General features: G+C 39.3%; 1 protein-coding gene across 1 annotated transcript; it reads right to left on the reverse strand.

Moving 5' to 3' along the window:
• Nucleotides 1-810: 810 nt before the first annotated feature.
• RAG1 (recombination activating 1) lies at nucleotides 811-12,503 on the reverse strand. Its single transcript, XM_010358405.2, has 2 exons — nucleotides 12,395-12,503; nucleotides 811-7,285 (listed from the first exon to the last, which is right to left on the reverse strand). Exon 2 carries the CDS (start codon nucleotides 7,269-7,271, stop codon nucleotides 4,140-4,142), a length of 3,132 nt encoding a protein of 1,043 aa, XP_010356707.2. The 5' UTR covers nucleotides 7,272-7,285; nucleotides 12,395-12,503; the 3' UTR covers nucleotides 811-4,139.
• Between the last annotated feature and the right edge of the window lie 13,828 nt (nucleotides 12,504-26,331).

The following is a 26,331-nucleotide window of genomic DNA, read 5'->3' on the forward strand; positions in this document are numbered from 1 at the left end:
CTTTGGGACTTTTAAGTTGATACTTGGAATGAGTAAAGACTTTGGGGTACTGTTGGGAGGGGATGATTGTATTTTGCAAAGTGAGGAGAACATGAGATTTGGAAGGCCAGGGGCAGAATGCTATGTTTTGGATATTTGTCCCCTCCAATTCGCATGTTGAAATGTAACCCCAATGTTGGAGGTCAGGACTGATGGGAGGTGATTGGATTATGAGGGCAGATCCCTTACGGATGGCTTGGTGCTATTCTCATGATGATGAGCAAGTTCTTGCTCAGCAAGTTTACATGAGATCTGGTTGTGTAAAAGTGTGTGGCACCTCCCCACCCTTGTTCCCATTCTTGCCGTGTGACGCTCCTGCTCTCCTTTCCCTTTGTGCCATGATTGTAGCTTTCTGAGGCCTCACCAGAAGTTGAATTAGATGCTAGTGCCATACTTACTGCAAAACTGTGAACCAATGAAACCTCTTTTCTTTATAAATTACCCAGCCTCAGGTATTTATTTATAGTAATGCTAAGAATGGCCTAATATAATAAGTATGTGAATTTTCTGGAGAATAAGTCTGTATTTTCACTAGTCTCAAAAAAGTTAAAAAACAAATAAAAAGATTTACCATTTATCCTATGTATCTGGGGGAAAAAATTGTCTCATCTCCATTAGGATAAATTTTTCACATAATCATTATTTGATTGTCCTTTAATCCAAAGACCACCAAATTTATTCTGTATTTCTCTCAAAGTAAAAGATATTAATTTTTAAATGCTACACTCAATATTATTATTAATATTTGAATAGAAATTACAAAACATACTATTTTCAAATCTTAAACTTTTATTTCAAATATTCAAATGTAAAATTGCCGACAATAACCATAATATGAATGAATGGAAATATTAAAATATAAAAATAAGTATTGAAATTCATATTTCTTTTTATTTGAAAACATTTGACATGGAAATACAGGTCCCCTGCATCAAATAAATCCATTGCATCCTGGTACCTGAATTTTCTCTGAAATAGAAAAAATAAAAATAAAAAAGGCTCTTGGAAGCCATTAAACAAAATGTAAGGTTATTTGTAAGAAAATAAACTGAAGTGCAATTCTACAAAACAAAAAATATTGCCAAAAATGATCTCTGAGGTATATTTATGTAGATTACTAGTTAAAATAAGAAAATGTAAAATGGGTACAAAGTATCTACTCTTACTTAAAATCTTTTAACATGTAAAGAATACACCATCTGTCATACAATCACTGAAGACACACACATATCTGCAATCAAAAACCACCTGCATCCAAATGATGGTTTATTCCTCCCAACTACCACTGGCGCTTACATATCCTGCCTCTTATCTGTGTGGAATTTGAATTGTTTGATGTAATGCAAGACCCACACTCTCAACCAAAACAATCTTTATCCTCATCTATATCTTGTGGGAAAAAATTTGAGGCAAAACTAAATTCCAGTTCACGTGGAAGAAAAAGACATCTTTTTCTCCTCCTCTTGCTTCTCAGGGCATGTTTATTAATCTGAAGGCTCCTTTTGACCTCACCGACCAATCATCAGTTTTCATCAGCCATTATCACTGGTCCCTGCAATGCACCTGAGTGGCTTGACAGGAAAACTTGTAGAATCAGGTTTCACAGGAGAAAAATACATTGCACTTCCGAAGTCCCAGTATATACTTCACACACACACACACACAAATGCTCCATTCAGTGTGGTGAATTTCCCTGGAGTATGTAATTGCACTTGCAATAGGCATTGTTAAAAATAAAACTCTAGTATAAAACTAGGGTCTAGCATATTGCAATCTCAACAATAAGGGCAAAAAAAACATAGGCAGCGTTTCTACATATTGAAATTCCTGCAGCCAGATGTTCCCAGGGTTTATCAAAATGTGATCTGATTAAGGGATTATTGGAAAGGTTGTGCTATAAATCATGCTCTTAGTCACATGCATTCAAAATAGCTCCTACAGTGTTAGAAAAGGATAATTTGATATGGGAAAGTATTTACAGTGCCACCAATAGAGTAAAAGAGTAGAAATGGGAAAAAAAAAATCTATAAACCAGCACTACCACGCTTTAGGGAATAGGATAATTATGTGAATTTAGCTGTTTATTAGTGCAGGGACATACTGGAAGGATTAAGCAGTATGAAGGGAAAGGGTGGCTTAGTAGCCCATTCATTTCCAAAAAAAAACAAAACCAAGAGTTTTCAAAAAAACTAATGTTAAAATATGTATGTGTTTTTGACAACTAAAGTAGAAGTGACTTTGATATTCTGCATATAAAAAGCAAGGAAAACTGCTGTATTTGTTAATGAAAGATACTGAGTTGAATCCCTGCAGAAGCACCAAATGCATACCATTTAGGATAATGTCACTGATGCACTTTTGACAACTAAATTATCAAGCTCTTTAATATACTGTGTATGAAGAGTAGCAATTATGGCCAATAAAATCAAAGGAAGAAAAAAACTAATTAACACTAACATATCATTATGACTCACTAGCATATAAAATTCCATGCCTGCTCTACATTGCCAGCAACCGGCAAATCCCAAATTCCTAAGGATGCAGATAATAGTTGCCAAATAACTGGAGCCACAAGAGGATCAGGGGGCTCTTTGGAGCTTTTGTGTTGCTTTCTTCTATCAAAAGGGCCAGAGCACACAAATGACTTAAAAACTTGCTTACTCCTGCCCCATAAAAATGTAATCCCAAGGTCATGTGCTACAGTGATTAGTTGTGAATCCTAAACAAATTCTGATGTTACCTTATAAAATAGTGATTAATTTGTGGTGGAAAGAAGGGCTTTGGAGACAAAAGAGCTGTGTTCAATTTCCAAGTCAAGTATTTATTACCCCTAAATAACTTTCAGCAAATCATTTAAACCCCCATCAAATGGAGAAAATAACAACACCTACTCCTCAGAATTGTTGTAAGGAAAAATGAGTGTGAAAACATTCCTCAAAAAAAGCACTGTGTAAATGTTAACTCTTCTGCTGTACTGCATTTGGACTCCATCTAAACTTAGCAGATGGAAAAATACAAGGTTATCCTGCTACATAATTCTGAATCCACTGAAAGTAAACTGATCATTATAGAAAGAATAATACATTGCAAAGGAGAGGACTCTATGAAACCTAGATTTAGAAAAATTGATTCAGGTTTCATTTGGAGAAAGTCTGGCAAAATATTTCAGTAAGATATGAAATATATTTTTAGACATCAAGCTAACCTATATTCTTACAAGCCTCTGTGGCTTTAAGATTGTATGCAGAAGGTGTAAATTTGGAAACTCTAAATTACATGAAATTAAAAAGCAAAAATAAAGAATCACACTCTGATAGCTAAGTAAATATATATTATCAAAACATGTAATAACTAACTGTAGCTAGCAGGTGTATTCTAAATTCATTATTAAAAAATCCATGACAGCAGATGACCTCCTAAACTCTGAAGGTTATCATAGATACATAATTTAAACATAAAAAAGGACTGATTTTCTCAAAATTGTCCTGATGTAAAGTAATTCTGCATAAATATAACAAATGGTAAATGCATTGAGAGCACTTTGTAAAGGTCATTGTGCTGTACAAATATAAGATAGTATTAGAAAAATTTAAAAAGCTCTTTTGAATCTTATAGAACAAGCCAAGATATGTAAAATTTTAAAAATGAAGAATTATTCAAAAATGAAATAGAAGGCACTTATCATATCTCAATACAAAATATAATAAATCAAGGGGGGAAAATGAAAACCACAAGAGCAGTTTCTTTCCTGGCCTCGCAGGCTGTTCTTTGATAACCTTGGCTTTGATTTTCACGACAGCTCCCCAGCACACACAGATCTTTGTTTACTCTCGTCCCCTGCAGTTACTCCTGTTATGAGTTATTGAGCTTTCAGATAACTAATTTTTCCTGTTGCTTTTTGGAACTCACTAAAAGGCTCAAGCAACCAGCTCATCAGTTTCCATTCCTGACTTGAGAGCGTCTGTAGCATCTCGCTCCAACCTACCACCTCTTGGGTGGTGAAGCCCCGTACACAGCAGTAAAGGGTGCTAGGAGAAGCCCTCAATGCAACCCAGAGGGAAACTCAATTGCAAAAACCAACTCATAAGTGGTTGCCCTACTTAAAATTCCATTGAATCTTGGCTTTCCAGAGAGTCCTCTATGCCTAATGGGTCCCCTAAGCTTGCCTGAGAGTCCATGTTAAACCCAGAGGTTTTTAATGCATTATGAGCATTCATAAACTTCTGGAGGTATTTGGAGGTGTACAGCCAGTGGTGTTTCAGGACATCTTCCATCTCATAGCATTTGGACTGCCTGGCATTCATTTTCCGGAAGCGCCTAAACAGTTTGTTACCAGACTCATTTCCCTCACTTGCCCATGCCCCAATGGAGCCATCCCTCTCAATAATTTCAGGAACGTGTGCCAGAGTTTTGTGAAAATAATTGGTGATTTTTCCCTCATACCTATACTTGAACTTGGTAGAAAGGAGCTCAGCAAAACGCTGTGAATTGAAACTGTACTGGCAGAGGGATTCTGGGCACTCTTTAGCAGGGCATGATGACCGCCACACCGGTTTCATCTTGAGGTAAAGATCCATCAGCTCCCTCAGAGCCTCGTGCCTCTCCTCCGAAGGAATTAGCTCACAAACTGCATCCACAGTCTCTTTGGTCATGAGCTTCCTGGCAAAGTTGCCATTCATCCTCATGATTGGTTTGAGGTTCATCTTCTTCCGGAGATGCTTGTCCAGTGTGGCCTGCCACCTTTTCCTTTCCTCTTTGGAAGCATTGGGATTCTTATACACCTCCCCTATCTCTAGCTGGAAGATCTTGTAGAACTCAGCTGCATTACCAATGTCACAGTGGAGTGCGTCTATGGAAGGGACTGTCTCAATGAAAGGTTTGGCTGAGACCCCTTTCACCCGATCCCGCAGTTCTTCCACAGACTCATGGTAAGGATTGGAACGCCAGACCTCATAACGTTCCAGGTTCTCAGCATGGCTTCTGGTTATAGAGTGGAAGACAAGATTTTGAGAGGCTTCCAGACGGGTGGCGTCACAAAGAGTACAAATGTAGACTGAGCCAGAAGCCTCGAGGCCTTCCACTTCCCGCACAAGTTTTTCATCATATCCGGTACCCCTGAAGATGAACTTGAAAGTCCGTAGAATGCCTCCCAGCTCAAGCATTAATTCACTGCTCTTTATGGCCTCCCTCTCGGCAATGAGAGGGCTCAGGATGGCAGTCAGGGTCTCGTGGTCAGACTCATCTGCCAGCATAAGGCACAATGGCTTGCAACACAGTTCAGAGTTAGGTTTGGCTTCCTCAAATACTTTCACATTCTGAGAGCTGTGGGCGATAGTAATTTTCATGATTGTGAATGAAAAACGGACTGCCTTTTCTGGAACTACTGGCCCACTCCCGTGCTTCTCACTCACATCTCCCATTCCATCACAAGACTCCTTCACCACCACTGTGAAGGGGCCATTCAGGTAATCATCAATGTCTTGGGATCTCATGCCTTCCAAGATGTCTTCTTCCATGTCCATCAAAGCAGACACCAAAGCTGAATCATAGCGGAACCTCTTTGCAATGGTGTCCACTGGGTAATCATCCACAGAGGATGATAGTCCAGAGAGCCCATCAATAATGCCAACATCAGTGCTGGAAGACACATTCTTCAGAGGTGGCTGCCACTCAAAGTGGTGGTAGCCCGGCAGAAGTACCTTCTCAGCATTCCGAAGGGCATGCAAAGGCTGAAAAATCTGTCTCCCTGTGATGGCTTTCACAGTCCTGTACATCTTGTGGTACTGACTGCAGCTGAGGAAGGTGTTGACACGGATGGCCAAGCAAACAGCTGGTTGCAGCCCAGAGCCCTTTCCCTGCATGATGGCCTCCAGCTCGTCGGCTTGCCTGTGCTCATTCCTCGCCCTCAGAGCCAGCAGGAACAAGGTCATGCACACCGACTTCACATCTCCACCTTCTTCTTTGTCAGCAAAGGCTTTGACTTGCAGCTTGAGCTCCCTCAGCCGGTGCTTCTGAGCTCTCCGAGTCAGCGACAGAAGATGTTGGCGGGGCCGGCCCCCTTTATTAATGTGCACAAAATTCTCTTTTGATTCCTTGTGACTTGAGACATGGTGATTATATTTTTCCAAACTGATCTCCTGATTGCACTCTTTTGCTGGACATTTCACCATCAGGGAATTCAAGATGCTCAGAAAGGACTTCACTGGACTCTCCAGGTCAGTAGGGAAGCATGGATATCGGCAAGAGGGACAATAGCTGCCCACGACTTTGAGGTATCTGAGAATGCAGACTCGGCAATAGACATGCTTACAGTTGGTCTCCACAGGGTCGGCCAGAATGTGTTCACAGATCTGGCAGGAGATGGATTTCACGAAGTGCTCTGGGAAGTCCACTGCAAGGAGCTTGGTACTAAGATGTATCTTACTGCAGTTGGTGATCTTCTTCATGACATCCTTGCTGTTGGTCCTTGCCTGAGCTCTTCTCTTGCGCTGACGGGCTTGTCTTGCTTGGTCAAGCACAGTTTTGAGTTTTTTGCTGAGCTGCAAGTTTGGCTGAAGACTCTTCCTCTTGAGTCCCCGACGGGCAGTGTTGCAGATGTCACAGGATGGTGTGTGGGGGTGCCACTCCACGGTCACATTCCTCGGGAAGTAAACCTCACAAGGGGCACTGCTAAACTTCCTGTGCATGATGCTCCAGCAGTTATGGCAGAACTCAGTGGGGTGGATCGAGTCAACATCTGCCTTCACATCAATCCGGAAAACCTTAGTAATGAGGTCTGGCCAGGAAGTAGCTCTCTTTTCCTTCTTTCGTAAAAGGCCTAGGGTTTTACCATCCACAGGACCATGAACTGGATATCTCCTGTTGTGCTCATCAGTTTTAAAAGAATTCCCACAGATGCGGCAGAGATGTCGAAGGTTGGCTTGATGGATGGCTTTAACTCTTGCTTTCCCACTGTCATGAAATTTCTTTGAAAACTTAGGATGGGCTTTTAACACTGGCTGATTTGGGACCAGCTTCTGACCATCAGCCTTGTCCAGGACTGCTGGAGATTGCTCCAGAGAGGGTTTCCCCTCAAAGGAATCCTTCTTTTCCCTTTGAGCTTCTTCAGGTGTCTTTTCAAAGGATCTCACCCGGAACAGCTTAAACTTCCATTCTGAAAATTTAATATGTGGGTGCTGAATTTCATCTGGGGCAGAACTGAGTCCCAAGGTGGGTGGGAAAGAGGCCGCCATGCTGGCTGAGGTACCTGAGAACAATGAAAACAAAACATATTAAGACCAATATCAATATCCCACTGATGTATCTTATAAATAATAAAAATAAATACATTCAATTATTTATTCATGTATTCCAAAAGATATGTATTAAATCTTCTATCTTAATATATCATGTTAGGTGCTGATCATAGAGTTATTTCCTGTTCTGACAGTGTTTACGGTTACTTATACCTGTTACACACATATAAATGTTTAGATACATACATGTAAAGTTTTATTTCCTTCCACAAACACCTTAAGGTCTTTGAGGACAGAATCTTTGATTTATCTTTGTCTTCCCAAGGGTCCTAGTATACATTAGGTGCTCAATAGTTATTTGTTCAGTAAATGTAAAGATGAACTGGCTACTAACACCAAAGAAAAGTAATATTTTCCACATTGTATTAGCCTCATTGCACTAGCTGGACAATATATTTCCAGCTTTTTAAAGCAGTCTTCCGGGAGGTTGGTTGTTTATTTCTTCCAAATGGGTCATAAAAGGATGATAAAGCTGCAAACCCAAAGAAACTAATTATTCACTACTTGAAAGGATCAAGTGAATTTTGAGCTTTATGAGTGCAAACTAATAATAAGTATCATGGATAGTAATTATGCTTACAATTTTAATTAGTGAATGCTGTTGTAAATTATAAGGCTGTGTCTACATTAGAAACAAAAAACACAGAACTCTAAACCTGCAACAAACCAGTGTGTACATCAACTGAGATTCTGAGGGACTTTTAAGATGAAAAATTCACATGGTTTCAGATAAAACTCACACAGGTCATCCTGAAAGTCATTGTCGGTCGATGGTCATTAGCACTATAGTTTGTAACACAATAAGAAGAGGTGGGAGTATTGTTTCTCTTCTGGTAAAAAACATTTTGGCAATTGCATATGCCAGGAAACTCTACTGATTTCAGTTGTAGTGCACAGATCACTAGCGATGCAGAAAAAAAGCCTAACAATGCCATGTGAGGTGTACTCTTTAAACCCAATTAGACCAATCTTTCCCAAATTACTTAGTACATAATTGTAAAAAGAGCAACTATATTTTCAATCCATCATCCCATCCACCTATCTCAAATTTGCCTGGGTTAACTCTTTCGACCCACCAGTTATGTCAAGTAACATATATTTTCTCCTCAACTGATCAACTAACAAAATCGATGAGAATTTTTATAGTCACATAGTTATGGAGACAAATTCTCAGATGAACACACTTTCAGCAGGGGTGGGATTAGGGGGTACAGAGGGGCAAGGGCTAACCTTGACAGCTGCTACCAAAGATTCTTTTCAAGTCCCTGCTTTACTGAAGTTTGTTCCATCTTACAAGCATTACGCATCAGAAATTGGTGTTTTGGGGCATGGGTGCAGTGGTTCATGCCTGGAATCCCAACACTTTGGGAGGCCAAGGTGGTCAGCGTGAGACCAGCCTAGCCAATGTGGTGAAACTCCGTCTCTACTAAAAATACAAAAAACAATTAGCCGGGCATGGTGGCAGGCACCTGTAATTCCAGCTACTCAGGAGGCTGAGGCAGGAGAATCGCCTGAACCCGGGAGGCAGAGGTTGCAGTGAGCCAAGATCCCACTACTGCACCCCAGCCTGAACAACAGAGCAAGACTCTGTCTCAAAAAGAAGAAATGGGTGTTTTTCATAAAAATTAAAAGCAAATTTCTAAGACTTGATTAACAGAGAAATCCTATTAGATTGTTACTTATGCAGGACTATGCAAGAGTTAATACACAGCCATTTCAAATTTCTCATTAACCTCAAAAAATATTTCAACTGCAGCCCAACGAACACCTCAAAATTGCTTATAGTTCCATTCAGCTTCCTAATTATCTTTTGTGGCAGGTGCTAGGTCTTTCCCTGTGGTTTCCCTGCCTCTTAGGTTGAACTCAACCCCAAATACCTTCTCATTCTTTTAGCATTTTACTTCCCAGCCTATTCTTAAATCACTTGCTCTCTGGTATTCCAAGATAATATTTTGAGTAATATTTTGAGTAATTCTTTTTAAAATGCATGACCGTCTCTAGAGTTCATCAAGTTTAATACTGACTTTCAAATTGAGTAAGTCAATCATAAGGCATCGTGGTAGGATCCCTGGAACTCTCTCACTTCCCTATACATTTCTCCCCTGATTCCCACTGACCTGAATTACCACACCAAAATCTACCAAACTACATTTGTTTAAATACTCCTGTGGAATGCAACCAAAGCAAAAATGGACAAATGGGATTGCATCAAGTTAAAAGCTTTTGCACAGCAAAGTAAACAATCCACAAAATGAAGGCAAAATCCACATGATGGGAGAAAATATTTGTAAGCTATGCATCTGACAAGAGATTAATAACCAGAATATATAAGGAGCTCAAATGACTCTACAGAAAACAAACTAATAATCCAATTTTTAAATGGGCAAAATATCTGAGTAGACATTTCTCAAAGGAAGACATACAAATGGAAAACAGGTATATGAAAAGGTGCTCAGTATCACTGATCATCAGAGAAATGCAAATCAAAACTACAATGAGATGTCATCTCATCCCAGTTAAAATAGATTTTATCCAAATGACAAGCAATAATAGGAATGTAACTTAGTACAGCCACTATGAAGAATAGTATGAAAGTCCCCAAAAAAACTAAAGATAGAATTATTACACGATCCAGCACTCCTACTACTGGGTATTTATCCAAAGGAAATCAAATCAGCATATTCAGAGACATCTACACTCCTGTGTTTATTAATGCAGTATTTTTTATCCTTACTTGTGATTTTTACTCCCTAAAATAGACATGTATTACTTTTGGTAGAAAATAGAACTTTTAAGAACTAGGTTTAGATTAGATACTTTTTATCTATTCAATTAGCAAAGATTAAAACTACTTATATGGTTCAGCATTAATGAAGGCATGGAGAAATTAAGATATCTCCATACATTCTTGGGAGGAGTATAAATTGGTATCAAATGCCTACTAGACAATTTAGCAATGTCTTTAAAATTTTTAAATATATTATCTTTGGTGCAATAAATCTCCTTTTGGGAAGTTATCCAACAGAAACATTTCCACAGGAATACAACAATATTTATATAAAGACAGAGAGATTTGTTTCAAAAACTGTTACTTTGAAAAAGCAGGAAACAATATAAATAATTACCCAAAGGGCATTACTAAATAAACTATGGTCCAGACATACAGTGGAAAAACATGCAGAAAATTTAATTTTCTGTATGCACTGATGCATATGTGCAATTTCTGTATGCATCAGTGACATGGAAAGATGCCCACATGAAAAAGGAGAGAATAGAATGACAATAGCAAGTATAGTAGGATTCTGTTTGTGTATATATGTTTGTATTTGTACATATATGAAATCACAGAAATTCTGAAAGGATATGCACTAAAATCTTAACAGTGTTTAATTTCTGAAAAAAATAGAATTGGCATTGATAAGAGGGCCTCTTGCACTTTTTATTTTATTCATTTTTGTATCATTTGAATTATTCAAAACAAGCAAGTACTATTTTTATTAACTTTGTGATACATTTATTCTGGATAAAACTGTTTTAAAGACTAGATTTATATGTGCTTATAGTCACTTTTCCATATTTTCTTCTAAATTTCCCCCAGAAAAGCTTAAGATCTGGCTAATTTCAAATCTGAACACCACCCTTAGCTTCTCATTCTTTTCGGATAAACATGTAGAAAGAAGGCTAAAATATGGACCTGTAGACAGCATGAAGTTAGGATTGTGAAGGAGTTATCTTGGACTCAGGTTTTGACACTCAGAAACTTTGCAAATGCTTGATCTCCTCTCTTCTAACAAAAGATCTCAGCAGCAGACCAGCCTCAGGATCTCAAAGCCTGAGTGGTTGGTGCTGGCTCAGCCCTGTCCCCACCATGCACTGCCATCTCAGCATTGCCATCTGACATCAGAGGTGCAGGGGTGCCTCCCTCCACACAGCACAGATTCATTTTGACAAACTAGTTTGGGGTGGTTTGGACACTGCAGGAACAGTAGTTTCCGGTGAGTGATATCATTAGTTCAGGAGGCTAGGGCACAGCAGCAGCAGCAGCCCCCCATTTCCATCCCAGCTGCCCACCCTACACACACACATACACCCCATTACTTGGCCCACAATCTTCCCTCCTAACGTCTTCAACTTAGTCTGTACACAATTTTCAAGTAATAACTGTGTGCTCAAGTGTGACCTCTCATTATCACACCTGTTCCACTTATTCATTCACTCTGCAAATACCATCGTCTGTCTTTTGTCAAACATCATGCATCAAAAACGTGACAAAATACAAAGGCTTTTTGTAAGTCTCAAGTATCCACAAAATAACACTATAATCCTTGCTCTTCCTTCAGACAACCTTTTGCATAAACCACTTCAGAAAGTGAAATTTATCATCACAATCCCTGGCCAGGAATCCTGACTCAAGAACAAAACCTCAAAGCAGGATCTCTACCATGGCAATTCTCTAAATTAATACAAATCAGAATCATGAGTGAACTTGTTTTTAAAAAGAAATGCAGATCATCAGGTCCCAAAGAGTCTGGCTGTTAGGGAAGGAATCCAGGAATTGCATTTTTAAACATTCAGTGATTCTAAAATGAGCAGATATTTCGAGAAACATTGGTCTCCTACTTAGGCCAATCTAGTTCAGGAAATGCCTGGTAATACTTGTTCATACCTGGGAAACCACACATTTCCTCCCACCCTAGAACTTGCGTTCCTGACTATTTTTCTTGCCTGAACTAACAGTATTTATTTCCAAGAGTCTCACACCTTACCTTCTGCTGATTTGTACACATTCATTCAAGAAGCACTCCTTAAACCCTTCCTCTGACAATAGCATTCATTTATAGTAATTCAGATATTTCGCATCTTTCTATGAACCTTCAGTGGCCCTAAACTTGGCCTCTTATACCTTTTTTATTTTCATACATTAAAAAAAAAAATTGATGTAGCTTTGCTCATTCCATCCTCTCATCACCTGGAAGGAAAAAACGCTCAAGCACTTCTAGTCAGAAACATAAAAATGTAATAAATATTTTGGCTCAAGGCATGAAAAGTATGAGTGTTACCTTGCTCAGCAGGCTGCCTGGCCAAAGTGTTGAGATGTCTGCAATTTGGTTGATATTACTCAATACCAAAGAGAAGGCAAAGTGTGTTCTCTGCTCTCTCCTTGCTCTCGTTTCTCAGAACATGCTGCTGAGCTGTTTATCAGCTTCCACTGTCCTTCCCAGCCTCCCCCACCATGGAGGGCTAACCACAAATGATGGCAGCCAATCACAAGCCAGGAGACCCCAGCTCCAGCTGCCACCTGGCTCTTTAGGAAGCTTAGCTCAGAGGAGGCCTGAGTGTAGAACGATGTGTGAGTTTGCTGGGGCACTGGCTGCCAGTTCCCTCCCTGAGAATGTCTGGGTTGGAAATGGTCTTGTCAGTCAGTATAAGCCCCAGCTTATGCCAGGGTTTTATATCTTCTATATCTCAAAGGAAATGCTAGTAGTGTATACCTCAAAGAGTCAATAATGTTACACGATGAGAGTTGTTATAGGAAAATACTTGAAACGATGCCTGCCTCTTTGTGAATGTTCATCAGATATTAACAACACTATGGGATTTTTTTTATTATTATCTTGAAATGGTATCCAAACAATCTCAGAATCTTTCAACCTGATCAAATCTTGCTGAGGAAGGTTGATGCTCCTTGCAACTACTCTAAGTTTAAACATTATTCGAGTATGGAAGTCAACAGACCTGGATTTAAATCTTGACTTAGGCCTTTGATTCATTGCTTAGACTTTATGAACCTCAATCTCATCACCTGCAACCTAAGATTAATAATATTAGTCCCCATTATTGAGAGCAATGGGCCAGGTTTCTAAGTATTTTATGTGTCATTTAATTTTCACAACAATCATACGTATTTGATAGTATTATCTCTAAAAAGAAGTGACAAAAGTTCAGAGCAATGGAGTGACTTGCCCATGGTCACACAGCCACTACTTAGTGAAGGTGAGGTGGAATTCCAAAGCTCATGTTCTTAATCACTCCATTATGCCATGAAAGGAGAATAATGAAAGCCACTTTGTAGTAGTAGTCTAAGGAAAACTTAAGAATGAATAGGTATATACACACCTCTGTCTCTGTTTCAAAACCCCTTTATAATTCTCAGACCAGCTTTATCCTCAAAGTCTTTCTGTGTTCAGCTAATAAGTGAGAGATTCCTTGCTTGTCTGATTCTCAAAAAAACTTTCAAGGAGGCAGGTGCAAGGATTTCACTGGTCTGTGCTGCCCTCATTAGACGCTCCTCTTACATCTCCACTCTTTTGCATTTGGACCTGTCTAACCACACAACAGACCTGGAGCCACAGCTTCTGCTCACTAAAGACAAGGCAGAAGCCACTGCAGTAACATTGGGGGAGAGGAGAAACTGGTCTGTGGCTTCTAGGTGCTTCAGTGTGTTTTTCCCTAAGGATATGCAGCCTTACCTGAGGGTCATATTTAAGGCAACATGGCGAGAAAAGGCAGCTGAGAGCTAAGAATTTCCTGAAGACAGTGTTCATGTCCAACAGAACCATCAGGAAGCAAGCTTTGTGGCCCTGGGCCCTCCTTACACAATGAGGTCAAGTAGAGAGGAGTCATAACATGACTTACATGCAATAGGGTGTCCTTCCCACCCATCTTCCTGCTCCTTAAAATCTTGCATCTCCAATGGACTTACAGAAAGAAAAAGAAAAGGTCAGATGTTCATGCTTCCCCTTGAAGAAAAGAGCAAAACAATAATATCTCACATTATTAGAACAAAGCACCAAGTTCAAGGATTAGGCTTCAGTTCTGTAGGTTCACTTGGAAATTACGTGAAATTAAGGTGACAAAATGCACCAGTTTGTTTTGGACTTTCCTTGGTTTAGAATCAAGAGTCTAAGGTGAACAGAGTTGGTAGGTTGCCCGTAACCTCCAAACCAGAGTTAGAAAATTTCCCTGAGCTGAAAAATTTACAGATGGAATCCTTTTCGATTTTTCTTGAAAAAGTAAGCTGGTCAAATGTACTCATCAAAGAACGGTGGGGGTGTGAGGTTCAGACCAGATAATGGAGGAGCTTTCTCTTTCTCTCTTTCTCTCTTTTTTTAAATCATATTTAACACACTGTATTGCTGAATTTTTCATCAGCTACATATACTTTTATAATTAGGAAAAATCACAATATTTACAAATAATGTACTCAATGAATTTCAAATGAGACATAACAAAATACTGGGTGCATATGAAGATACAGTTTTCTAAATGTTTTGTTTAATAAAAGTCTGGATTTGTATACATCACCAGTATTTCCATGTTTCTCCCAATTTCTCCCATCCATGTTGAAATCAAGGCACTTGTCTCCTGCTGAGACGTGAGACCTCCCTTGGATCACCTGGAAAAACAAGTTAAAAGATGCCCCATTGTCCCTCTGCCTGGACACTAACATTTTATTCACTGTCTTTATTTCATATGTTTTCCACGTGACAAGAAAACCTTGACTTGCATCATAAAATAGCAAAGTCAGAGCTGCCTAGGATGCATGTTGCTCCAAGCAAATTAAAAATAAAACACAGCCGACATGTATTGGCCAATTGTTGCAAGAGACAAAGAATGAAAAGGGTGAACTAGAGCCTGGACAATTTGGTGCCAAGTTCCAGCCCTGAGTACAGACCTCCCAGACTAGTGATTAGCTGTTGTTAGTCCTGGAAGTGCCGACAGGCCCTTCACTGGCCCTGCTCCTCCAGGCAATGTGCTCCCTGCATCCCCGCTTTCACCTGCCTCTCCATCCAAGCCCCAATCCCCCTTAGCAGGTTGCCTACACTTACTCCCCTTGGCTCCCAAAGGCCCTTTTAAGTAACCTTTCAAATTCAATTTCTTCCCAGACAGCAATGAGTTCCAATTGCTGATAACAATCAAAATCTACTCCTGCAGCCATGGTCTGAATGTGTGAACGCTGCATTTTGAGCTCTTATCATAATTCAGCAGATGCTGTTTACAGACATTGAGATTACATACATAAGCATGTATCTATACATCTTTAACTAGCAAAACTCTTGTCTTCTAACATCACCAATTTGAAAGCCAGAACTAGAAGGGAACTTAGAGGTTACTTGCCCCAATGCATGTGTTTTATTTATTCCTGAAGGGCAAAGTGTTCCTATTCAATGTCACAGAAGGGAATTAGTAGCAGAAATAGCATTACAAATCTGATCTCCCAGCTCCCAGGACAACGTTCTTTCCACTACACTGAAAAGGGAACACCCCTCCCTAACTCGCCCAAGATGCGTCTTAGATGGTAAAGAAACTCAAGCTGGCAATGGAGCAGAACCTTAACAGGTCATAGCTAGATCAGAGCCCTGGGTGAGTATGCAAACTCGCCACCCTGCACTGGTGGCAGAGAGACAGCATCTCCACACACTCATTTCTCCCCCTTTCTCTGTCTTAAAATTGTTTTCTAATTAACTCAATGTGAATTACCCCTGTTAGTAAAATTTCTAATGCGTTATTAATTGCTCTAAACATCAACTGCAGCTCACTCTCCATGCTTTCAGGAGTGCTTCTGCGGGCTTTCTGATTTTAGCTACGCTGTTTTCTAAGCAGCTAGTGCCATCGTGTGGGCAAAGAAAAGTCTGTATTCTTGACTATCAGAAAAAGCCATGAGAAAAAGTCTCAGAAGTTGTTGAATCCATGAACTGGTTAAGAATGAATTATGTGTTTGTTTCTCTTCTCTTCTCTTCCCTCTTCCCCTTATCCCAACCTCTTTTCTCCCTACCCCCCGCTTCCACCATCACTTACCTTTGTAGAAATCCCCCACAATTCCTATAGACTAGGAAACAGAGCCAAAAGCTTAAAAGGTCAAAGTTACTTGCACAAGACCCCACACTTCATTAACTCCAGTCTTCCATAAAGGTCAAGAGACAACATAGAACTCCATTCTCATTGTCTTGCTAATCCTGACCAGTCCCAGAAAACATGTAATAAATACCTTCTCCTTATTCCTCAAACAAGAGAAGACATGAGGACCATGTCTTATTTCATAAGTTGAACAGTTAGTGCTTACGAACAGTTAGTGCTTCTGGAGAGAGATAGAAAAGGAGCATCATTTTCTGGTTATTTTTACACAAAATCTGCTTTTAAATTGTCTATGTTTCTCAAAAAAATAGTTTCTGATTTACAATGCGATTTAAATGTTTGTCTTGTTATACATTTTTCTTGGCACATTCTTTTCACTCAAAGCATGCATTTCCAAAAAAATCTCACTTTGCCATTATCATTATAGAAAAAAAGTCTTCCTTTCCACCTGTGAGAATGGCTAACAGGAGTCGTTATATAAATTTAAAGACCCATCTGAATTAAATATAAAATAATTTATATAAATTTTTATAAAGACCCATCTGAATTCTAGTGATTCTTGTCTATAAATCAGTTTCAAAAAGTAACTTTGCTATGTAGCAAATAAGAGGAGACTAGTTGAGCTGTGCTGTGGTTGAGATTTGCAGTCCTTTACGCTGCTATCAAAAGGGATTTACCTTTATTATTCTCAGGCCTCCCTCGACCTTTCCAATCTCTCCAGTGACCTCTCCAAAAAGTGATACAATCACCAACATAAAAACCTATGATTGTCCTTAATTAGCATGTATCATGTGTATTATCAGGAAAAAAAATGTTCTCAGCAACATGGCAAGACAATGTGAATAGTCCTCAGGCCTCCGAAGCCTCTTTGTAACTCCTCTGTTGCTCATGGGCCATACTGTCATGTAGAGACTGTGTGTAAGATACCAAGAGTCAATTCTAGGTGCAGTGACCTTTTGGCCACCTAGGCTCATAACCCCCTGTCTCCATAAAAGCTATCTATCTTGATAATAATAATAATAATATAGTATATAGTTACAATAATTTGTGGTTGCTGTCTGTTGACCCGAAGGCAGGTGTTAGAGGTGGAACTGTTTCATCTCAAAATTTATATATTAAAGCCCTAACCCCCAGTACTTCAGCATGTGACTGTATCTGGAGATAGGGCCTTGTACTAGTTAGGATTCTCCAGAACAACAGAACTATGAGAAAGAGAGAGAGAGAAAGATTATTACAGGAATTGGCTTACACAATTTTGGAGTTCGAGAAGTCCTACAATCTGCTGTCTTCAAGCTGGAGAACCAGGAAAACCAGTAGTGTAATTCAGTCCAAGCCCAAGGTCCTGAGAGCCAGGAGCATGGACGTCTGAGGACAGGAGAAGATGGAAGTCCTAGCTCAGAGAGAGCAAATTAGCCCTTCCTCCACTTTTTTGTTCTATCTGGGCCTTAATCACATTAGGTGATGCCCATCCACATTGGTGAGGGTGGATCTTCTTTACTCAGTCTACTGACTTAAATGCTAATTTCTTCCGGAAATATGAACACAGACGTACCCAGAATCATTTTAGTAGCTATATGGGTATCCCTTCGCCCAGTCAAGTTTACACATAAGATTAACCATCACAAGCTTTAAAAGGCGTGATTAAGATGGGGTCATTAGAGTGGATTCTAATCCAATCTTACTGGTATTCTTATGAGAAAAGGAAATTTGGACATACACACAGAAACACCAGAAGTGTGTGTGTACAAAGGAATGACCAGGTGAAGACACAGTAAGAAGGCAGCTGTCTGCAAGTCAAGGACAGAAGCCTCCCAAGAAATTACACCTGCCTTATGGAAATTGGATCACACAATTATGGAGATTGAGATGTCCCACAATCTGCTACCTTCAAGCTGGAGAACCAGGAAAACCACTGGTATAAATCAATAGATCAAACTTTGATCTTCTACTTCAATCCTCCATACTGTGAAAATATACTTTGTTGTTGTTTAAGCTACCCAATCCATGGTATTGTGTTATGGTAGCCCAAGCCAACTAGCAGAGTGGGGATCAAGTCTCTCATCTTGGGCATTTCCTTCATCCACCCACCCAAGGAGGAAGAAGAAGAGGTCAAATTGGAAGATACTCATTGGGCTTCGTTCTTAACGAGCAAGTATGATTATCATGACCATTATTATAAATCTAATGTTGAGCTGTGGTGTGGGATACTGGTTAAACACCCAGGCATTGGAGTGCCATAACATTGGTTTAAATTCTAGCCCCACCTCTTGCAACTTGTGTGATTTGGGGCACATTTCTTAACCTCTCTGACTCCATTTTCTCATTTGAAGATGAGGATAATAATATGAAGCTGGTAACGTTCTTGGCAGAATTAAGTGAGTTAAAACATTTGAGGTGCTTAGCACACTGTTAAATACAATGTTATCTTGAAAACTCACAATCCTCCTCAAAAACCCACTTCTCTTATAGTCTTTCTCACCTTGCTTAATGGCAACTCTACATTTCAAGGCAAACTCTCAGAATTATATTTCATTTATCTCTTCCTCTAAATCCTCATGCCCAATCAGTCAATAAATTCTAATCTTGTTAAAACTATAAGTCAAATCACTTTACTTCTCTAATCAAAACCCTCCTATGGTTCCCCACCATGGTTAGAATAAAAGTGAAAGGCCTCTCAAGGGTCAACAGGGAACACGACTTTCCCTGCCTTTTCCATCTCTTTTCCCACTTACCCGCAGCCACAGTAGCCTCCTTGCTGATCCTCAAAATGTCCAGATATGCTGACATTGGCTATTCTCTCTGCTTAAAATATTACTTTAGACACATTAGGCACTGCTTTATAGTCGGAGTCTTCAGAAAAACAGAGCCAATAAAATAGAGAGATGAGGAACTGGCTCACACAATTATGGAGGCTATCACACTCTGCCATCCACAAACTAGAGGGAAAGTCAGTGTTATAGTTTCAGTACCAATCCAAAAGTCTGAGGACCAGGAGCACCAATGGTTCAAGTCTTAGTTTAGTCCAAGGCCAGGAAAATAATAATGTCCCAGATCCAGCAAGTAGAAAGAGGAAAAAAGTTTCCATCAGGTAGAAAGAGGAAAAGAATTCACTCTTCCTCCTCCTTTTTGTTCTATTTGGTTCTTCCATGAATTGCATGATGCCCACCTCATAGGGGAGAGCAATCTGCTTTACTCAGTCAACCAGTTCAAATGCTAATATCATTCAGAAAAACACTAACAGACACACCCAGGAATAATGTTTAGCCAAATATCTCTGCACTCTGTGATCCAGCCGTATTAACATACACACAAAAAATGAATAAACAAACCTGGAGTAATTGGTAGGGCAGAAAGAGCTAATGAGATTGTGAATCAAGAGTGATGAGATTGGAATCAAAGGCTGAAGAGTAGCTCATCCAAAGACCCCCCAGTTCATCCTCAGTTCCCTCTGTGGAATTCTGGGGAAAAGGAAGCTGTAGGAGACCATGCTCATCCATCTGCCTACAAGGCCTGGAGAACCAGGCACCCTGTACAGTGTGGTAATGAAGGTGTAAAGAAGCCCCAAGAAAATCCATCTTTTCCTTCCTTAGCCCCACATTGTGCTCCAAGTGGATGAGCCATTTGGACTGTATCACCAGAAGGCCCTCAACCTCCAGCTTCCAGTTTAATCCAGCCATTGGGCAATACCATAAATACGTGAGTATGGCAGGAGGAAGACAGTATAATTGTGCCTCAGGAAGGCACATGGGAGATGTTGTCAACAAGATGGCTGCCTAGAAGTGTCAAAGCTCACCTCCTCCACAAAGAAGGACCAAAACAACAAACAAATAACTACACTTTGAGTGTCTAAGACAGAACACTGGAATTCAGTAAGGAAGTGATGAAGCCCTCTGAATCAAGGAGACTCAAGATGGCAGTATAAAGAAGGAAATGAAGCACCCAGCCAAGATCAGCTCAGAGCCAAGAGGGATTCCCTATAGTAGGGAAAAGGGGGAAATGTAATCAGGAGATCCCTAGCAGTCCTCATTTCCACTGCAGATGCCTGAAATCCTAGCTACAAAAGACCCTCACAGTCCCTAAGCCCAGTATACAAAATCTGCCTGGAGTCTACACAGCTCCATTGCTCCACAGTAGGAAATCATGCTGGGTTCTCCACTCCTCAGGACCCAAGCTGCTATGGAACTGCATCATGCTGAGAACAGAGCCACCGATAAAGTGAATCCTGTTTTGGAAGTCAGTGTCCTGGCATCGCCACCTACCTGGAGCTCTGCCGTCATTCCACCATGATCAGGCAAAAGACTACAAAGCCAGGAATCCAAGACTGTATCTAGATTCAGTGGTTCCACTGTAAACCCTGCACCTAAGCCCACACAGTGACATGCACCCCAAGAAACAGGTGGTCTAGAATAGGAAATAAACCTCCCCCAAGACCAGGGGCACTGCCATGCATACCCCCATTGCCCAAGGACTGATCACCCAATGCTTGCCACCACTGACAATACTGTACTGAAGAACTGCAGAGCCGCTATGCCCAACACATGCCCTACCAAGGCCTTAGAACCAGTCCACCTGTCATTCTCCAACCCCAGCAAAATGACGTCACTGTCTCTACAAACACCACTGATATTGATTACAGTCAAAGAAATCACATGGATACTACACTACTGCAGCCACTCAGAACCAAATCCAAACCACTTTACCCAATCAACACTATAGGACAGACTCACAGGAAAAAGTCTTTCTCTACAAAAGCTAGTGCATAAAATTGGAAGAGGCAACTGCTCCAGCAGATGCACAGATGCTAACAAAGGAACACAAGGAACATGAAAAAAAGCAGGGAAATATAACACCTCCAAAGGAGTTCTCCTATAACAGACCCTAAAGAAGCAACTCTATGAAATGCCTGAAAAGGAATTCAAAATAATGAGTATAAGAAAACTCAGCAAGATACAAGCAAATACAGATAGACAATACAGAAAAACAATTTATGATCTTAATGAGAAATTCAGCAAAGAGATAGATACCATTAAAAAAAACAGAAATCTTGGAGGTGACGAATTATATAAATTGAATAAAAAATATAATCAACAGCTTCAACAACAGACTGGATCAAGCCAAAGAAAGAACTTCTGAACTTGAAAACAAGTCTTTGAAATAACCCAATCAGATGAAAAAGAGAGAATGAAAAATAAAAAAGAATGAAGAAAGCCTTGGACTTTATAAAATACCGTTATGTGCACAAATGTTTAATTATGGGAATTCGAGAAGAAGAGAGAAAAGGCAGAGAAAACTCTATTAAATATTAGCTGGAAACTTTTCAAGTCTTAGGAAATATGTACACATATGAACTCAAGAAGTTCAAATGCTCCTAAACAGATTCAACTTTAAAAGGTTCTCTCTGAAGCACTCTATAGTCAAACTGTCAAAATTCAAAGACAAAGAGAGAAGTGTAAAAACAGCAAGAGAAGAGTGTCAACTCACATATACGGGAATCTTCATTATACTAACAGCATATTTCTCAGCAGAAATCTTGTGGGCAAGGAAAGAATGTGATAATATAGTCAAGGTGCTAAAAGAAAATAAAAAAACTGTCAGCCAAGAATGCTATACCCAGCAAAACTATCCCTCAGAAATGAAGGAGAAACAAAGTCTTTCCCAGAGAAGTAAAAACTGAGGAAATTTATCAACACTAGACTGATCTTACAAGAAATGATTAAGGGAGCCCTCTATCTGGAAGCCAAATGGCAATAACTTCCATCAGGAAAACAAACAAAAGCATAGAACTCACTAGTACAGCAGATACACAGATGAGAAAGAAAAATTAACTAAACTTTGTCACCAAGCAAACCACACAAAGATAAACAGTAAGAGAAAAGAAAAGAGGAAGAGAAATGCAAAACAAGACAACAATAAAATGACAGAAATAAGTCCTCACCTATCAATAATAACATTGAAAGTGAATGAATTGAATTCCTCAATTAAGAGATATAGACTGTTGAATGGACAAAAACAAACAAGACATAACCATGTGCTATTTACAAGAAACTCATTTCAACTACAAAGACACACATAGACAAAAAGTGAAGGGATGGAAAAAGATACTCCATGCAAATGGCAACCAAAAGTAAGCGGGAGAAACTAATGCTTGTATCAGACAAAATAGACTTTTAAATCCAAAACTGTAAAAAGAGATGCCAACATTATGTAATGACAAATGAATCAATTCAGTAACAGGATATAACAATTGTAAATTTACATGCACCCAACACCAGAGCACTCAGATATGTAAAGCAAGTATTAGATCAAAAGGGAGATACAGACTCCGATACGGTAATAGTTGGAAACACCAGCAGCCTACTGTGTCAGCATTTAACAGATAGTCACAATAGAAATCAACCAAAAATGGATTTAAACTGCAATATAGACCAAATGGACCTAACAGACACTTATAGAACATTTTATCCAATACCTACAGAATGTATATCCTTCTCATCAGCACATGAAACATTCTGCAGGATAGATTATATGTTAGGCCACAAAACATGTCTCAACAAATTTTTTAAAACTGAAATCATATCAAGTATCTTTTCTGACCACAATAGAATAAAACTGAAAATTAGTAATAAGAGAAACTTGGAAACTGAAAATTTTAAATGTTATTGAAACAAATGAAAATAGAAACACAACATAGCAAAGCCTCTGGGCTTAGTAGGTATTTAATAAGCATTAAGTGTTACATGGGAGTAATGAAAAAGTACCCTTCCCTTAAAAATATTGGAATTAGGTTCACCTCCTGAGACTTACACTGTAAAATCAATATACTATAAAGTCTGATCCATAATAGATCAGAACAGACATATGAAAGATCATATTAAAAAGACAAAATGCAGTGGTTTCCAACTTGAACAAAACTTGAGTATAGATATTAAAATATGAAACAAAGATATTAGCCAAAGTGAGATGGTTCATTATGTTATGGGTTGAATTGTGTCCCCTTCCTATAAATTCATATGTTGAATTTCTAACCACCAGTACCTCAGAATGTGACTGCATTTGGACTCTTTAAAGAAGTAATTAAGTTAAAACGAGGTCATTAGGTGAGCCCTAATCCAATATGACTGGTGATCTTAGAAAAAGAGATTAGAACACAGACACACACAGAGGGAAGATAATGTGAAGACACAGAGAAAAGATGACCATCTACAAGAGACCTGTAGATAGACACATACACATGCCAAAGGAAGGGAGTCATAAACCCAAAAACTGCCACTTTCTTATCATTGAGGCAAATACAGCTAGAAGAATACCTCAAACTATTATTGTCTGAATTTACTGCACTGTTGAATTGTCCAACTAAATCCATTTGCTTTGATTGCATTCTCACCAAGCAACATTCTGACTACAATTTGATTTTCTGTAGGTGAGTTGCCATCAGTTCCTTTCCCATCTGTCCAATACTTTTGCCAACTGAGAACAACCTCTTCCTTCATAGAAATCTGATGTTGCTATCTGTCATCTGGCCCTGACTCCTTCACCGAACCAAGGCCAGCCAATCAAAAGTTCCCAATTCCTTAGATAAAGTGATGGATCCAGGGTTAGTCATATGACTCAAGTAGGCAGAGTACTTCTAGGGGATTGATATGAACAATGGAGAGAAAGGACACTTTTTTCTCTCTTGTTCTGTGATACCAAAGGATCTCATATGCCTGGAGCTGCCAAAGTTCATCATGTTATCTTATGAGAAAAACCTACATGAGAATGAAGTCCAACTAGGCAAGAGAAGGAAAAAGGCACCGAGAAAAGACTGATGACATCATTTAAACTCTTGGACACAGATATGCCTGAAATAAACTCCAACTTCACATGCTTCTCGTAGTAAAAGCCAAGCAATTCCATTTCCTGTTTAACCTAAGTTGTATTTGGTTCATCTAACCATCAAAACCTTAAGTCCTAACTAATATATGTGAAGATCTTTTCTTCTGCCATTGTGAATGATCCCTTGAAACTAGGCCTTTCTAAAAATGTGGTCATCTCATAAGGAAAAGTTCAGTTCAATCCATGGTATGTTTAGAATTTTAGAGCCTCTTTGATGTTCTAAATAAGTCTCTTTTTTTCTCTTAGGGTAGGTCAAATTTGGATTTCTGATTAAAGCAAGTATCTGACCATCTTTTGATTTGGTACACAATTCTTAACTGGAAAACCAAAAACCTTTTTTTATTATTATTATACTTTTAAGTTCTAGGATACATATGCAGGACATGCAAGTTTGTTACATAGGTATACACTTGCCATGGTGGTTTGCTGCACCTATCAAGCCATCATCTACATTAGGTATTTCTCCTAATGCTACCCCTCCCCAGTTCCCCAACCCCCAGCAGGTCCCATGCATGATGCTCCCCTCCCTGTGTCCATGTGTTCTCATTGTTCAGCTCCCACTTATGAGTGAGAACATGCAGTGTTCAGTTTGTTGTTCCTCTGTTTGTTGCTGAGAATGATGGTTTCCAGCTTTGTCTCTGCAAATGACATGAACTCATCCTTTTTTATGGCTGCATGGTATTCCACGGTGTATATGTGCCACATTTTCTTTATCCAGTCTATCATTGATGGGCTTTTGGGTTCTTTCCAAGTCTTCGCTATTGTGAACAGTGCTGCAATAAACATATGTGTGCATGTGTCTTTGTAGTAGCATGATTTACAAATCCTTCGGGCATATACTCAGTAATGAGACTGCTGGGTCAAATGGTATTTCTCGTTCTAGATCCTTGAGGAATCGCCACACTGTCTTCCACAATGGTTGAACCAATTTACACTCCCACCAACTGTATAAAAGCATTCCTATTTCTCAACATCCTCTCCAGCATCTGTTGTTTCCTGACTTTTTAATGATCACCATTCTAACTGGTGTGAGATGGTATCTCATTGTGGATTTGATTTGCATTTCTCTAATGACCAGTGATGATGCGCTTTTTTTTAATATGTCTGCTGGCTGCATAAATGTATTCTTTTAAGAAGTGTCTGTTCATACCCTTTGCCCACTTTGTGATAGGTTGGTTGTATTTTTCTTGTAAATTTGTTTGAGTTCTTTGTAGATTCTGGATATTAGCCCTGTGTCAGATGGATAGATTGCAAAAATTTTCTCCCATTCTGTAGGTTGCCTGTTCACTCTGATGATAGTTTCTTTTGCTGTGCAGAAGCTCTCTAGTTTAATTAGATCCTGTTTGTCAATTTTGGCTGTTGTTGCCATTGCTTTTGGTGTTTTAGTCTGAAGCCTTTGCTCATACCTATATCCTGAATAGTATTGCCTAGGTTTTCTTCTAGGGTTTTTATGGTTATAGGTCTTCCCTTTAAGTCTTTAATCCATCTTGAGTTAATTTTTGTAAAAGGTGTAAGGATGGGGTCCAGTTTCAGTTTTCTGCATACCGCTAGCCAGTTTTTCCAACACCATTTATTAAATAGGGAATCCTTTCCCCATTTCTTGTTTTTGTCAGGTTTATCAAAAACCTGGTTGTAGATGTGTGGTATCATTTCTGAGGGCTCTGTTCTGTTCCATTGGTCGATATCTCTATTTTGGTACCAGTATCATGCTGTTTTGGGTACTGTAGCCTTGTAGTATAGTTTGAAGTCAGGTAGCATGATGCCTCCAGCTTTGTTCTTTTGGCTTAGGATTGTCCTGGCAATGCGGGCTCTTTTTCGGTTCCATATGAACTTTAAAGTAGTTTTTTCCAATTCCGTGAAGAAAGTCATTGGTAGCTTGATGGGGATGGCATTGAATCTATAAATTACCTTGGGCAGTATGGCCATTTTCACGATATTGATTTTTCCTATCCATGAGCATGGAATCTTCTTCCGTTTGTTTGTGTCCTCTTTTATTTCGTTGAGCAGTGGTTTGTAGTTCTCTTTGAAGAGGTCCTTCACATCCCTTGTAAGTTGGATTCCTAGGTATTTTATTCTCTTTGAAGCAATTGTGAATGGGAGTTCATTCATGATTTGGCTCTCTGTCTGTTATTGGTGTATAAGAGTGCTTGTGATTTTTTCACATTGATTTTGTATCCTGAGACTGCTGAAGTCGCTTATCAGCTTAAGGAGATTTTGAGCTGAGACGATGAGTTTTCTAAATATACAATCATGTCATCTGCAAACA

The sequence above is a fragment of the Rhinopithecus roxellana genome, chromosome 15 (genome assembly GCF_007565055.1).
Source record: "Rhinopithecus roxellana isolate Shanxi Qingling chromosome 15, ASM756505v1, whole genome shotgun sequence".
In the NCBI taxonomy this organism is placed as follows: domain Eukaryota; kingdom Metazoa; phylum Chordata; class Mammalia; order Primates; family Cercopithecidae; genus Rhinopithecus; species Rhinopithecus roxellana.